Genomic DNA, 14043 nt, shown 5'->3' with positions numbered 1-14043 from the left:
ACAATAAAAATTAGCAATTTAAAATGTTAAAAGGCATAAAAAAGTTACCATAGTTAACAATGATTAAAAATTTAAACTATTTAACATTAATATTAAAGTTTGATTAACTCTTTAATTTTATTTGTATCACATAAATTGAAATAAAAAATAATACATATTAGGCCCGTGCTAGCACGGGCTCCGGTGTCTAGTATATTATAAGTATTGATACAAGTGCATGAAAAATAAAATTTATGTCAGTTTTTTTGAGAAATTTAAAAAAGGATTAGAAAAGCCCCTCCCTTCCCCCTTCTAGTCTATATATATTGTTGAATAATCATTGTAGAGGATATCAACACTTGTCCACTACAATTTTCTTATAGTGTCACTACATCTTTTTATTTCCAAGTCTTTAGTAAAATGAGTCTAAAATCTGTGTTGTGTGCCAAGATAGAAATGAAGGCTAACAAGGATGTGTTTCATGATGTTTTTACAAATAAACCACATCATGTCTCTACTATGTCCCCTTTGCATGTACAAGGTTTTGATCTTCTTGAAGGTGACATTGGAACTGTTGGATCCAAAATTTGTTGGACCTATACCCTTGGTAAGCTAAATATTTAAAAATGTCCTAATAAGCCCCACCCCACCCTTTCCCTCCCCTCCCGGCCTACTCATTCCATCCTCATAATTTTGTTTTAGATATATACAAATGTTTTTAAAATAATATTTTCTTACTTTCATATCGAACCCAACAAATAAATAAGAAACCACTATCAAAGCGGAGTAGTGGGTGCAGTCTATAAAAGTGCAGTGCGTTTATAGAGATTTATCATCCCCAACCCACTTGAACAATTTGGTTCTTTTTATGAACTTGATGTCGATAAATCTGAAAATCTAAAAATTCATTTTGGCTAATTGAATCTTCTCGAACACTCTTCGCTCCTAACTCATTTACGCTTTTGGTATTGACTAAAAATGTTATCCGGCTCCTCATCTAAGTTCAGCGGATAAGAGAATGCCTTTAACTTGCCTTTTTTCTGGAAGTTTCTGCGATAGCTTTTCAACTATTTTAGCGATTGTGATTGAGATACATCTCTTTAGATGATTTTTTAACATGTCAACTCTATGTTGTTTCTCATTCCAACTCCTTTTTTTTGTATGGCAGATGGGGAAAAGAAGATCTCTAAACAAATACTTGAAGCTATAGATCATGAAAAAAAGGTGCTCATACTCAGAGAATTTGAAGGAGATGTAACAGATAAATATAATAGTTTTAAAGCAACTCTTCATATCGAAACAAAAGACGAAATCGATTTGGTTAGTTGGACATTGGAGTATGAAAGGCCAAATGAGAATGTCCCTGAACTTATAAGTTTGCTGGACTTCGTTGTTGGTATGACAAAAGCTATTGATGATCACCATGCCAATTGATGGGATCTATGTTGCTCGGACTATTAAAAAATGTCATCAGGTGTGTGTCAAATTCTTTAAAAATAGTGCATTTTTCAAGGATCTGACACAAGTATGACAATATTTTTGAAGAAACCGAGCAACTTAGGATGGGATCATATATATTCATGTGAGATTTACATAAATACCATATGCTTTGTTTGTTGTTTGTCCATGTTGGTTGTGTACTTTTTTTATGTTTGTTGTGTCTTTCTCATGTAAGTGATATGTTGTCAACTATGTTAACGTGTGTGTTGTGTAATAAGGCATGGGTATGAAGTTTATATATATTGATCTTCGCCTCCTCCTAATTTATATAGTGATATTTTTTTTAATTTTCTTTAAAAGGATCAAGTATATTTTTTAACCATCAGAAATAGTTTAAATATACTTCTTGTAGTGTAATTTGATATTTATATTTATTTTTATTTAAATACAAAAACATGTGTAAAAGCTAAAATCAAATGACCTAACGTCACTTTGAAATAGTCAATTCCTTTAGGACCCACTTTGTTTAACCCGGCCTAATCTATTTGTCATGTAGTTTCATGTAGCACCATTTTTTGGTCTCTTTTAAAAAAGTCTTTTTACGAAATAATTTAATTTTAATTTTTTTAATAATAAAATGATTTATAACTATACTAATATTTAAGAATTATTTTAGACTACAAGCTTTAAAAGGTTATTTTTTTTCAAAATAAAACAGTACTTATTGAACTTATTAGCCATGTAGAAAAAAAACGAATCTTACTTTTAAAATTTGTTTTAGATGTCATTTGTCAATTCATAAGCGTCCGTGAATTTGAAAAATTATTTGCAAGTATATGGTAAAACGTTTTTTTAAAAGTAAATTATATTTCAATCTTTTTTTCTCACCCGTCTTTTTAATTATAAAATTCAGATTTATGAACGCTTGTAAGTTGACAACACAACTTTAATTAATTTATTTTTTTAAAGAAAAACTGTATTAGTATTAATTTCACAAAAACAATTACAAACTAATCACGTATACCTTTCTATCTATTCTTTTATTATCTACACAAACTGTAATTCAAAGGAATGGTAATTCAAAGGAATTAGAAACAATGCACAAAAAAAAAAGGAAGAATTTTAGTTTTATTTAGAATATTCAATGCATGAATCTGAGGCAAGACTCTCTTATTAATTTATACTAGACACAAGTGCCCAAATTTATGTGATATAGATAGAATTTAGAAAGTTGATTAAATTTTAATATGATTTTTATATATTTTAATTGTTAATTACTTTTTGTTTGCACAAATTTAATGTGAAGAGGTCCATTAAGATGTCCATAATTAAGGTATTTTTCGTCATCAATCGTTGATTTAGACTCAAAGTAATTACAATAAACAAATATTACCGACATTCAAAATAATAAAGCTATAACTAAAGAATATGAATTTAAAACTAAAAGTCAGAGCTAAAATAGATCGCATAATTTTGAAAAATTATACACTAATTAAATTACATTCATTTTTAGAACGAACTAAATAAAAAAAATAAAATAGGATAAACAAATTGAAATTAATAAATGGGAGTATAATTTATACATATTTATTTAGTATTTATTTAGAATTGAACATTGTTAAGAAGTAGTTCCTTATCATAAAAGTATAATGGAAAACAATTACTACTTTTTGTCTTAAATTTCTAAAAAATTACTTACTTTAGAAAGAAAGATACTATAGTACTCCCTCTAGTTCATATTGGATTTTTTTTTTATAATCCAAATAAGTGAATTGTTCAAAGTTAAAAGCACTGTTAAGATTTTTTAAAAATATATTTATCTTTCGTTTAATGATATTAATAACTATTTTATGTTTTCTAGGAGAATAGTTTAGAAATAATAAAAAGGATCATAATTGAAATAGCCTTTTATTTATATCCTAGAATATTCTTTTCAAAAAATATATTATTCTTCAACAATTCACTTAATATAAACTGAAGAGAGAATATATATTTGTTAGATGACAAAGAGAGAATTTATAAATTTTTAATATTTTTTATAAAATAACTACATGAACCACGATCAAGTTTACTAGTCGAAAAATGACAAGTTAGTGATAGCAATAACTTATTTTGAACACTCTTAAACACAGTATTGCTTTTTCGGGGTGGAATCATGAGACAACCATTCGTCATAGTGTCAAATTTTCTCGAAAGGCCACAGACCATGAACCACGCCCCACTAGTACGGGTTGTGGGTCAGTCCATGCCTTGTAGGTGATGGTCGTGGGTCATGCCTGTAACACTGTCCAAGGTCGGCCAAGGTAAGGGGTAGTTTGGGTAATTCCTATTTTAGTTAGTTTGCTGTGAGGTCGTTTTATATTGTTTTAATACACCTATATAAGAGTTTAATTTTTAAGTCATTAAACAACCCATTCACTTCATAAAATCCAAATACCCAAATCCCTAGCCAACTTTTTCCCAAATAAACTCTCTCTAGAATTTCAAGGAAGAAGAAGAAGAAAGGTGAAGATAGGGTTGAAGAATCAAGCTTTTCTCCTCAAATTCGTGGTGAATCTTCAATAAGGTATGGTAGCTCTTCATCTATGGGTAACCTCAGAGGCGTATCCAGGATTTTGAGATGATGGGTGCACTATTACAAAAAGGTGGATCTAAGATATAAATTTGATCGATTTAACATTTAGGTTCTTATCACTAAAAATAATTAAAATTTTAAAATTATAGGTCCAAAGTTATTTTTACCTATCCAAACCACTTAGAGAGACATTACCCAATTTTTAAAAGGAAAATAAAACAAGATAACTAAAAGATTCAAATTTCTAACCTCACTTAGAGAGGTGCACCCAACATAATCGCACGGTATAATACTTCAAGTGTGGGTTCACATATCTATATTTAAATATTTTTAAAAAATATAACACTACTATATATGATTTCAGGAGGGGAGCATGGGTTCACGTGAACCCGGTGACCCCCTCCTGGATACGCCTCTGGGTAACCTTCACCCATAGAGCCTCTCCAAAGCCCCCAATTTTAAAACTAGAAAATCCAAAAGTTAGGGTTTGACTTCAATCTCATGGATTCCTTTCAAATTCATTTTAAATGATTGAATTATGTTTGTTTATGGATATATTGATGATTTTATATGATTTTAAGATGAATTCCTCAAGAATCCATGAATTTTCCTATTTTCCCAAATTGGATCTTAAAGTGTGGGAATTGATTGATACTAGTAGAATGCTATAGAATTATGAATGTTATGAATTGATTACTTGAATAATGTTATTATCCATGCCTAATGTAGTAATTCTAGGTGTGTTGATTGAATGTGATCTATGGTCCTTGAAGGGAAAATTATGAGAATTATGTATGATCATGATATTTATGTACATGCTTTATGAATACTTTGAAAGTAATGTGATTATGACTATGATGTAATAGTGGTGTTTTTGAAAGGATATTCTCACCCACACACACTTACGAATGAAGTTTCTATGATTATGTTAATGATGATGTGTTGATTGAAAGGCTATTCTCAATTGTACACTTATGAATGATAATGACATGTTATGAGAGGTTTTCTCACAATATGGGGATTCTTAGGATGAAAAGACCTTCTCACCTATTGAATCTATGATCTATCTAATGAATGATGTTGGGTTGAGATGGATATTGATAGAGATGGAAACGCATACGTGAGTTGAGGCGGGATTTCTAGTAACAATCTCTTGTGATGGATACTCATACGTGAGTTGAGGCGGGGTATCTAGTAGCAATCTTCGTAGCCCATTTCTCCCATAATAATGAACTCAAGTAATGTAATGATAAGTACTCCATGAGGTCGCCATAGGGGTTATTTTAGGGGTACCCGAAACAGTAACCGCCTCGTCCTTTTCTGGGTTTCCCTGTTTTTTTTTTATTATAATTTTTAAAATTTTGTGGCTGTTTAGTGTTTGAGTTGACATTAATTTTTGGATAAACTACCTTATTAGACATACATTACTACTATATATACTAATATTATCTTTACTTTCAAACAATTACATATATTACCACTTTTAATAATTTATACCATATATTAATATATTATTTGAAGATACAATTAGATTATTAGATACCCACATACCTTAAAACTAGGATTGATTAATTATCTGCTTAATTAACTCTTTCACTCCAAATAAACCACTATCTCTTAATTCTCCCCTCCCATATTTATCACTCAATTATGTCTCCTCCTTTATGATTCAAGAATTTCATCGTATAACTTCATTCCAACAATAGCTAATCTACTCTCTTCTTCTCAAGATGTCCGACAAATTCTCCTGAACCCAAATATTATGTATTGTTTATTTATAACTAGATCAAATCAAAGTAACTGCTACAAAGAAAACTTTAATTCAGAGTGGGTCTTGATTGTTTGTCTCCGGAAGAAATGGATCTTAGTTTTGATTATGTTATGCCACAACGCAAAAGGATCAAAGTGAGTATTGTAGAGAGTTTTGTTTGTTGGTGTTTTTCTAAGGCTTTCTTTGGTTACCGTGACATGAATTTGGTAGTACCAATATTACTTTGATAGAGCCCTTGAAACATGTGTATCCAATAAGTAGTAATCTTAAGTAAGATCTGAGTTGTATTTTTAGTAATGGGGTGTTTGACCATGTATATGTATCCACCATTAAATTTCGGATACATGATTTTTAACAACACGATGATATTAATGATACGACAGATACTCTACAGTCGTGATTTGTTCCTAAATCCATGTGTTTCAGCTACATTTCATATTTAGATACATATAATTAAATGTATATGCTTATTATGTATTCGAGATACATGTTTTTGGATATAACGTATGAAATTTAAATACACATAATTAGATGTATATGCTTCTTCTTTTTGTATATTCCATATTTAGATACACATAATTAGATGTATATGCTTACTATGTATTCGAGATACATGTTTTTGGATATAACATATGCAATTGATACTTGATACATCAAATTAGTACTAGATACATATAAAAGACACATGAAATTAATATTATATATATATATATATATATACACATAAAATTAATACTAGATACCTATAACAAATACATGAAATTAATGATAGATACTTCTATGATACATATGAATGTACATGCAGGACACTCATGTATCTAAGTGTTTAGTTTGTTGGATACATCATAGATTGATATAGATACATCAAATTAATGAATTTATTATTTTAAGAGTAATAATTTGAAATTAATCAAATTGCATTACCAAGATATACATGTTTTTATCTTATATTAATAATATTAATGAATTTACTATTTCAAAGAATAATAAAATGAAAGTAATTATCTATGTATTTTGCCCTTAATTTTTCCCAGTGCCTGTTGCTCTCGCATTATTTGCTTATCCTCCCTCTCCTTGCGCTGCTTTGTCCTTTTTCTTTGGGTCCTCCTCCATTTTGTCGTTAGGTCTTTCTACTCCACCAGCTGGTTTAATTGTACATTATGTATTTCTTGTGTGTCCACAAGTGGAGCAAAGTATATATGTTTGACCCTTCATATACTAAGGATTGATTGTGATGTATTCCAATACGAATGCATTTTTTGACTGGAACTTCAACGCATATCCTTGAAATGAAAGATACAGTACTCTTAACTAACCGCCGTTTCTCCATTGCTATTTTCTCTATCTCGATATAGAGTGAATGATGGCATGTGGAAGGGAACAAGATTAACGTCGGAAGTGATCCATCTTAAAGAAGCAAAATGGATCGAACATATTAATCTCAACAATGGACCAAGGCTTGGACATACAAAGAAAGAATGATCAAAGAATGCTAGTCGTGATGAAATAATCGACCCCATGAATTAAGAGCTTATCTATCAAACCCTAAAAAATTATACAATATTTCATGAGAACACAACAAAGCAAATTACATCTTAATGAGAAAGACAAAAATCAACAAACACAACCACTTAAAATTCATAGAGAACATGAAACTCACGTTATTCTCAACAAACCATAGATATCACCCAGACTCTCTAAAAATGATGTTGTACTTGTATTGAATTCTCTCCAAATATATCCGTCCATATTTTTAAAGAGTCTGAGCAACATAAGATATTACTGGTTGACATGATGAGCGTCAACATCTTTAGTCAAATTAACAGCCATTTGCAAATAAGAAAAGGGTTCTTGTATGTCTTCATTCTGTTTCTCATATTGGATAGTCCATATAACCAAGTTGTTTTCTTCTTCATTTTCAATATGAAGAGTTACTTTGAAAGCCTTGTATTGCTCTATTAAATTACCTTCAAATATGTTGTATGCCACTAACCTTTTTCCTCATCTATGTCTTCAATAGACACCTTCACAACCTTCTCTTGCCCCTCTACATTTTGTGCAAAAAAAAAAAGATTTTTAAATTGAGAATATATATAAATATTAGGGCTAATTTTAGAACCTCCCTTCAGGTTCCGTTCTATGATACTCACCTCCCATGTGATTTATGATATTATACTTACCTCCTTTATTTTGATTTTTTTTTTGTAACCATTCTTTAAACCTATTTAAAATAAATATAAATCACTTGATAAATTTTTCCTTCTCTATACTAATTTCTTCGTATTAATATTAAAAACATGACTTATTTCTTCATATTGATTTATTTTAAAAGTATTTATTAAATAAGTCTATATGGATTAATATGAAGAAATTAATATAAAGATGGACAAATTTGTTCAATCGTAATTAATTTATATTTATTTTAAATAGGTTTAAAGAATGATTTTAAAAAATCAAAATAAGAGAGGTATGCGTAATATGGTAAACCACATGAGAGACAAGTGGTATAGAGCGAAACCCCGAGAGATATATTTGAAATTATCCCTAAATATTATTACGTGCCCAAAGAAAAGTAAAATTGTCGTTATAGTACCTCACACAGAATATCTCTAGATCATGCAAATCGATAGCTTGAATAGTTTGTGGTGCAACATTTGGTAAATGGTATGGTTTGTTCTTAAACATTTCATGAAACAAATCCTTACAACATTTGATCTCTGTTTGTGATATCAATTTTCCTTTCAAACTCATTTTTTTTTTGTGATAACTTATTTGATTTTGCAGGATATAAATAATAGTATTGTTGGGACAAATTGATGGATAAAAAATCAGAAATGATAGTCCTTATATAGTTGCACTTTGGGGGATGGTCAACCCCTCTACAATTATTTTCTCTAATAAGTTGTGGATTTATATTATAGTGACAACTTAGCTTTATTGAAACGTGTGATTTCTTGATTTGGCAATAAAATATGATGGCCATAACAATTGAATTAGTATATTATAAACAAACTAAATGTATATAATTGAAACTTACACTTGTTATCGTACATAGAATCTACATACTTTTTCAGTAAAAAGGCTAAATATATCATTAAACTTTGAGAAAAAACTCATTTATACCATCCCTTAAAAGTTTAGTTTATATGTCATTTTCATTTGAGAAAAGACTCTTCCTGTCATTCATGCCACTATTTATTAACTAAAATGACATAAATGACTCAAACTTTAAATGGGTGACATTTATAAATGAACATTTTCTCAAAATTCGATGTCATATTTAAGCATTTTCCCAAACTTATTTTTGTTTGATATAATAGACGGGAACCGTTTGAAAAAAGTCACATTTTACTTTGTCCCATCGAATATTTGTTTAGCTCATATTAAGAAAGAAGTTGTCATGATGTTATCGATGCTTCGTCACATTTTAATTTCTTCATCTTACTTTTTGTAGTCTGTTTTAAAAAGATTATCCTTTTTTTTGATAATATTTTAATTCTAACTCTTGGGAGGACATGTTTTAATATCATAAGTAAGAAAAAGTTGTCATGTGTGATGAAGAATAATTAATTAATTAGCAAGTTCATCACACATTCATTTTAATTTTTTTGTTTTACTTTTTGTAGTCTGTTTTAAAAAGATTATCTTTTTCTTTTTGACAATTTTTTTAATTCTAACTCTTCACATGACATATTAATGTCACAAGATTAAAAAACATTTTGATACATTCCACATATTTTTAGTTCAAGATCACAAGATTCAAAATATTCTCTATATTCTTAAAATTTATGTTAAATCAAAATCAACAACGCATCATATTCTCAGTGAGTATCAAATCAAAATCAAATAAACAAATTAAAATTAACGAAGTGCAAGATCTCGATGATAATGAAATCATACAAAACTATACTTGAGCATGATATTTTATGGGGTGATAATGACATTTATTTCTCCACTTAATTAATTTTGTTGATTTATTAGCATTTTAATATTAATATTTTGTATATTAATTTGTTAAAACTTAGTATAGCCATTCTTCCATGAAGATGGAATAGAAGACGTGGGAGTTGCATGCATTTGTGCCTCATTACTTAGTGGTCAATTAATGACCATAGGCATTATGCACTTTGCTGCTTTCTGTGAACGTTGGAAAGTTGGCCGTTGTGCAAGTGCACGTTAGAGGCATTGGTTACCCCTCTCATTATTCCATTCTTTAATACTCCATTATCCTTGTAACCTATGTAACTTCTAAGACCATTATCTTCACTATTTACTATACCATTATCTTCCTATTTATTGCTAGGAAGCCTTCTTCTACTATAAATAGTGATGGTATTCATTTGGTTTGGTAGACATAACAACATACAAGGAAAAATATAAAGTGCATAAAGTTTGTCAAAAAGAGAGTTCTTATTAGTTGAAGGGAGGTGTTCTTTTTGTGGAGCTTTGGACTCAACTCTTGTCCAGACTTGTTGAGTTATACTTTGTGAAGGTTGTTGTATCCTGGAGGGGACAAGTCAAGAAGGACTACTGCTGGACCGGTGAAAAACATTTGTTGTAGTGGGCTTGAATCTCATTAAAGAGAGAGAGATATCCGCGCCTCAGCCTGAAGATATTTATTTCTTCATTTTTATTTTCAATTGTAATCTTGTATTTTTTGTTATCTTGTAAGTTTTTCACTAACAATTTTAAGGAGATTCAGAATCACTACAATTGAAAAAACCGCGGATGCCAAGATGGGAGACCTTAACAAGCCATTTCGGTTCAATGGTAACCATTTCAAAAGATGGAATGCTGATGACACCTCCATGGATGATGATGAACTTATTTGTCATCATGAAAAAGTGGAAAAGTACGATGGTGAAGAGGCAAGGGGCCAAGATGCACTTTTTTTTAAAAAAGAGAGCAACATCACAGCGAAGGTAAATTTAATTACTTCAAATAATGCTACTCTTGAAACTCACAAAAAATACTTCTTTGAAGCCTAAGAAGAAAAAGTTCAAGAAAAATAATGGTAGACCTCCCAAGAAAACTAATGGTGAAAATAACCAAGCACAAAATCAACAAGTTCAAGATAAGGGACCGTGCTTTGTTTGTGGCAAGAGTGGGCATATAGCTCGATTTTGCAGATTCCGGAGACGTGGTCCTAACCCTCAGGCAAACGTTACCGAAGAACCTTTTGTGGCGGTGATTACCGACATAAATATGGTTGAGAGTGTTGATGGATGGTGGGTTGATCCTGGTGCAAACTGTCATGTCTGTTATGACAAAGACTGGTTTAAAAAATATACTCATTTTGAGGAGCCCAAAACCATCATGCTTGGTGATTCTCACAAAACTAAAGTGCTTGGAACGGGAGATGTCGAATTGTGTTTTACTTCTGGAAGGGTAACTTTGAAAGATGTACTCTATACTCCTTCCATGAGAAAAAATTTGATGTCTATTTTTCTTCTTAATAAAGCAGGCTTTAAACGGATTATTGAATTTGATCAATATGTAATTGTGAAGAAGGATATTTTTGTGGGAAAGGGGTATGCTTGTGATGGGATGTTCGAATTGAATGTAGAAGTGAATAAAGCTTCTACTTCTGTTTATATGCTTTCTTCTANTTAATAATCGTTATGTTGGAATCATGAGTAGTTTAGGATTAATTCCAATGATTAAAAAGAATTTTGAAAAGTGTGAGGCTTGTAGTAAAGCCAAAATCACTAAAAGGCCTCATTTTCAAGTTGAAAGAAAAACTGATTTGTTAGAATTAGTTCATACTGATATTTGTGAACTTGGTGGAATTTTAACTCGTGGAGGTAATAGATATTTTATCACTTTCATTGATGATTTTTCTAAGTTTACATATGTTTACTTGATGAAAAATAAAAGTGATGCTTTTGAAAATTTCAAAACTTATCTCCATGAGGTTGAAAATCAGTTTGGAAGAAAAATAAAAAGAATTAGAAGTGATAGAGGTCGTGAATATGAGTCAAATGAGTTTAATTCTTTTGTTAGATCATTGAGAATAATTCATGAAACTACTCCTCCTTACTCTCCTTCATCTGATGGAGTAGCGGAAAGGAAAAATAGAATTTTGGTTGAATTGACTAATGCCATGCTTATTGAGTCACATGCACCTTAAATTTTTGGGGTGAAGCTATTTTAACTGATTGTTATGTGTTGAATCGTGTGCCTCATAAAAAGTTTAAACTGGCACCTTTTGAATTGTGGAAAGGTTACAAGCCAAGTTTGGGATATCTAAGAGTTTGGGGTTGTCTAGCTTTTGTGAGGCTAATGGATCCCAAGATTACAAAATTGGGTAATAAAGTTACTACTTGTGCTTTTCTTGGTTATGCTTCAAATAGTACAACCTATAGTTTTTTTAATATTGAAGATAATATTGTGATAGAATTTGGTGATGCTATTTTTCATGAAAATAAATTCCCTTTTGATTCTAAAAACAGTGGGGGTCAAAGGATTGAACAAAATATTTTGTCACTACCTAGTTCTTCTACTTCTACTTTAAAAAATAAAGAATTGATGATTTTGAGTTAAGAAGAAGTAAAAGAACTAGAGTAGAAAAAGATTTTGGTCCTGATTTTTATGTGTTTAATGTTGGAGATGACCCTCTCACTTTGAAAGAAACATTATCTTCACATGATTCTATATTTTGGAAAGAGGCTGTAAATGATGAAATGAAATCACTGATTTCTAATAAAACTTGGAAGTTAGTTGATTTACCACCGGGTTGTAAAACTATTGGTTCCAAATGGGTCTTACGAAAAAAATTAAAACCGGATGGATCTATTGATAAATATAAGGCTAGCTAGTTGCAAAAGGTTTTAAACAACTAGAAGGCCTAGAATTTTTTGATACTTTTTCACCGGTAACAAGAATTACATCCATAAGACTTTTAATTGCTATGGCTGCAATTTTTTATTTGCAAATTCATCAAATGGATGTAAAAACTGCTTTTTTAAATGGAGACCTAAATGAGGAAATTTATATGGATCAACCCGAGTCTTTTGTTGAAGCAGGCCAATAAAGCAAAGTATGTAAACTTACTAAATCCCTATATAGCTTGAAACGGGCACCTAAGCAATGACATGAAAAGTTTGATTCTTGCATGATTGAAAATGGTTTTAAAACAAGTGAGTGTGATAAGTGCATATATCATAAGTCTTGAAATAATTCACATGTGATTATTTGCCTATATGTTGATGATTTATTGATCTTTGGCTCTAACATGAATATAATTGATGAAGCTAGAAATATTCTTAGAAGCTATTTTGATATGAAAGATCTTGGTGAGGCAAATTTTATTCTTGGAATAAAAATAACAAGAACATGTGATGGAATTTTCCTTGACCAGTCACATTATGTTGAGAAAATTTTGGAAAAATATAACTTTCTTGATTGCAAGCATGTTGCTACTCCTTTTGATTTAAGTGTTCACTTATTTCCTGTTGAAAGTGAAAATGATGTAATAAATCAAAGGGAATATGCTAGCATAATCGAATTGGTTAAGAGATTTATTGTTTCAAATACCTTATTTTGAAAAACCAATTCCTCCTATTTTAATTCATTGTGATAGCACCACCGCTATTGGTAGAGTTCAAAACCGTTATTACAACGGTAAATCCAGACCTATAAGGAGGAAACACAGTAATGTAAGATCGTATTTGACAAATGATACCATTAATATTGATTATGTCAAATCTTGTGATAATCTTGCAGATCCTCTTACTAAGGCCTTAACAAGAGAAAAGGTCTAGAGCACATCGAGGGGGATGGGATTGAAGCTTATAAATTCTTGAGTCATAAATGAGGAAACCCAACCTAGGGACTAGATATCCTATAACCAGGTTCAAAGGGAAAAACTAATCATATGATGACTTGTTGTGAAAAATGCACTATCTTGTTATTCCCTCCCTATGATGTGAGTGCATTGTTTCCTGTAGTTTGTGAAGGTTGAGTTGATAAAACTCTTAATGAATATCTGTAGCCCGTATGGGTGGAGTGTTAAGCTTACAGGAGCACTCTCGACAGATTTCACCTATGTGATGTGTGGAAGTAGGTCGCTTCCTATGAGAATTGGCTTATTCTCAAAAGCACTCATGAAATCGGGATAGCACATTGACATAACGTGTTGGCTTTAAAGCTCATGTCAACACCTTGATTATTATGTGTGAGCAGTGATATAATAATAATAATAATAATAATAATAATAATAATAATAATAATAATAATAATAATAATAATAATAGTAATAATAATAGTAATAATAGTA

The 14043-nt window shown here is 30.5% G+C and overlaps 1 protein-coding gene and 1 pseudogene across 3 annotated transcripts in view; one reads left to right on the top strand and one right to left on the bottom strand.

Annotated features, from left to right (window-relative positions):
- Positions 1-14043, top strand: part of LOC125870359 (MLP-like protein 28) — a 214051-nt gene that overhangs the window by 4332 nt on the left and 195676 nt on the right. For 2 of the 3 annotated variants that reach the window (XM_049550773.1, XM_049550776.1), the window contains exon 2: positions 396-586. In XM_049550773.1, coding sequence (XP_049406730.1) covers positions 400-586 — 187 coding nt within the window. In that variant the 5' untranslated portion in view covers positions 396-399. Of the gene's footprint in view, positions 1-348; positions 587-1147; positions 1676-14043 lie in introns of those variants that run through there. The other variant, XM_049550772.1, reaches the window with a different exon arrangement.
- Positions 7545-8516, bottom strand: LOC125870362 (MLP-like protein 28; annotated as a pseudogene).

The sequence above is a fragment of the Solanum stenotomum genome, chromosome 7, assembly GCF_019186545.1.
Source record: "Solanum stenotomum isolate F172 chromosome 7, ASM1918654v1, whole genome shotgun sequence".
NCBI lineage: Eukaryota > Viridiplantae > Streptophyta > Magnoliopsida > Solanales > Solanaceae > Solanum > Solanum stenotomum.
This window is presented reverse-complemented; position numbering and strand designations above follow the sequence as displayed.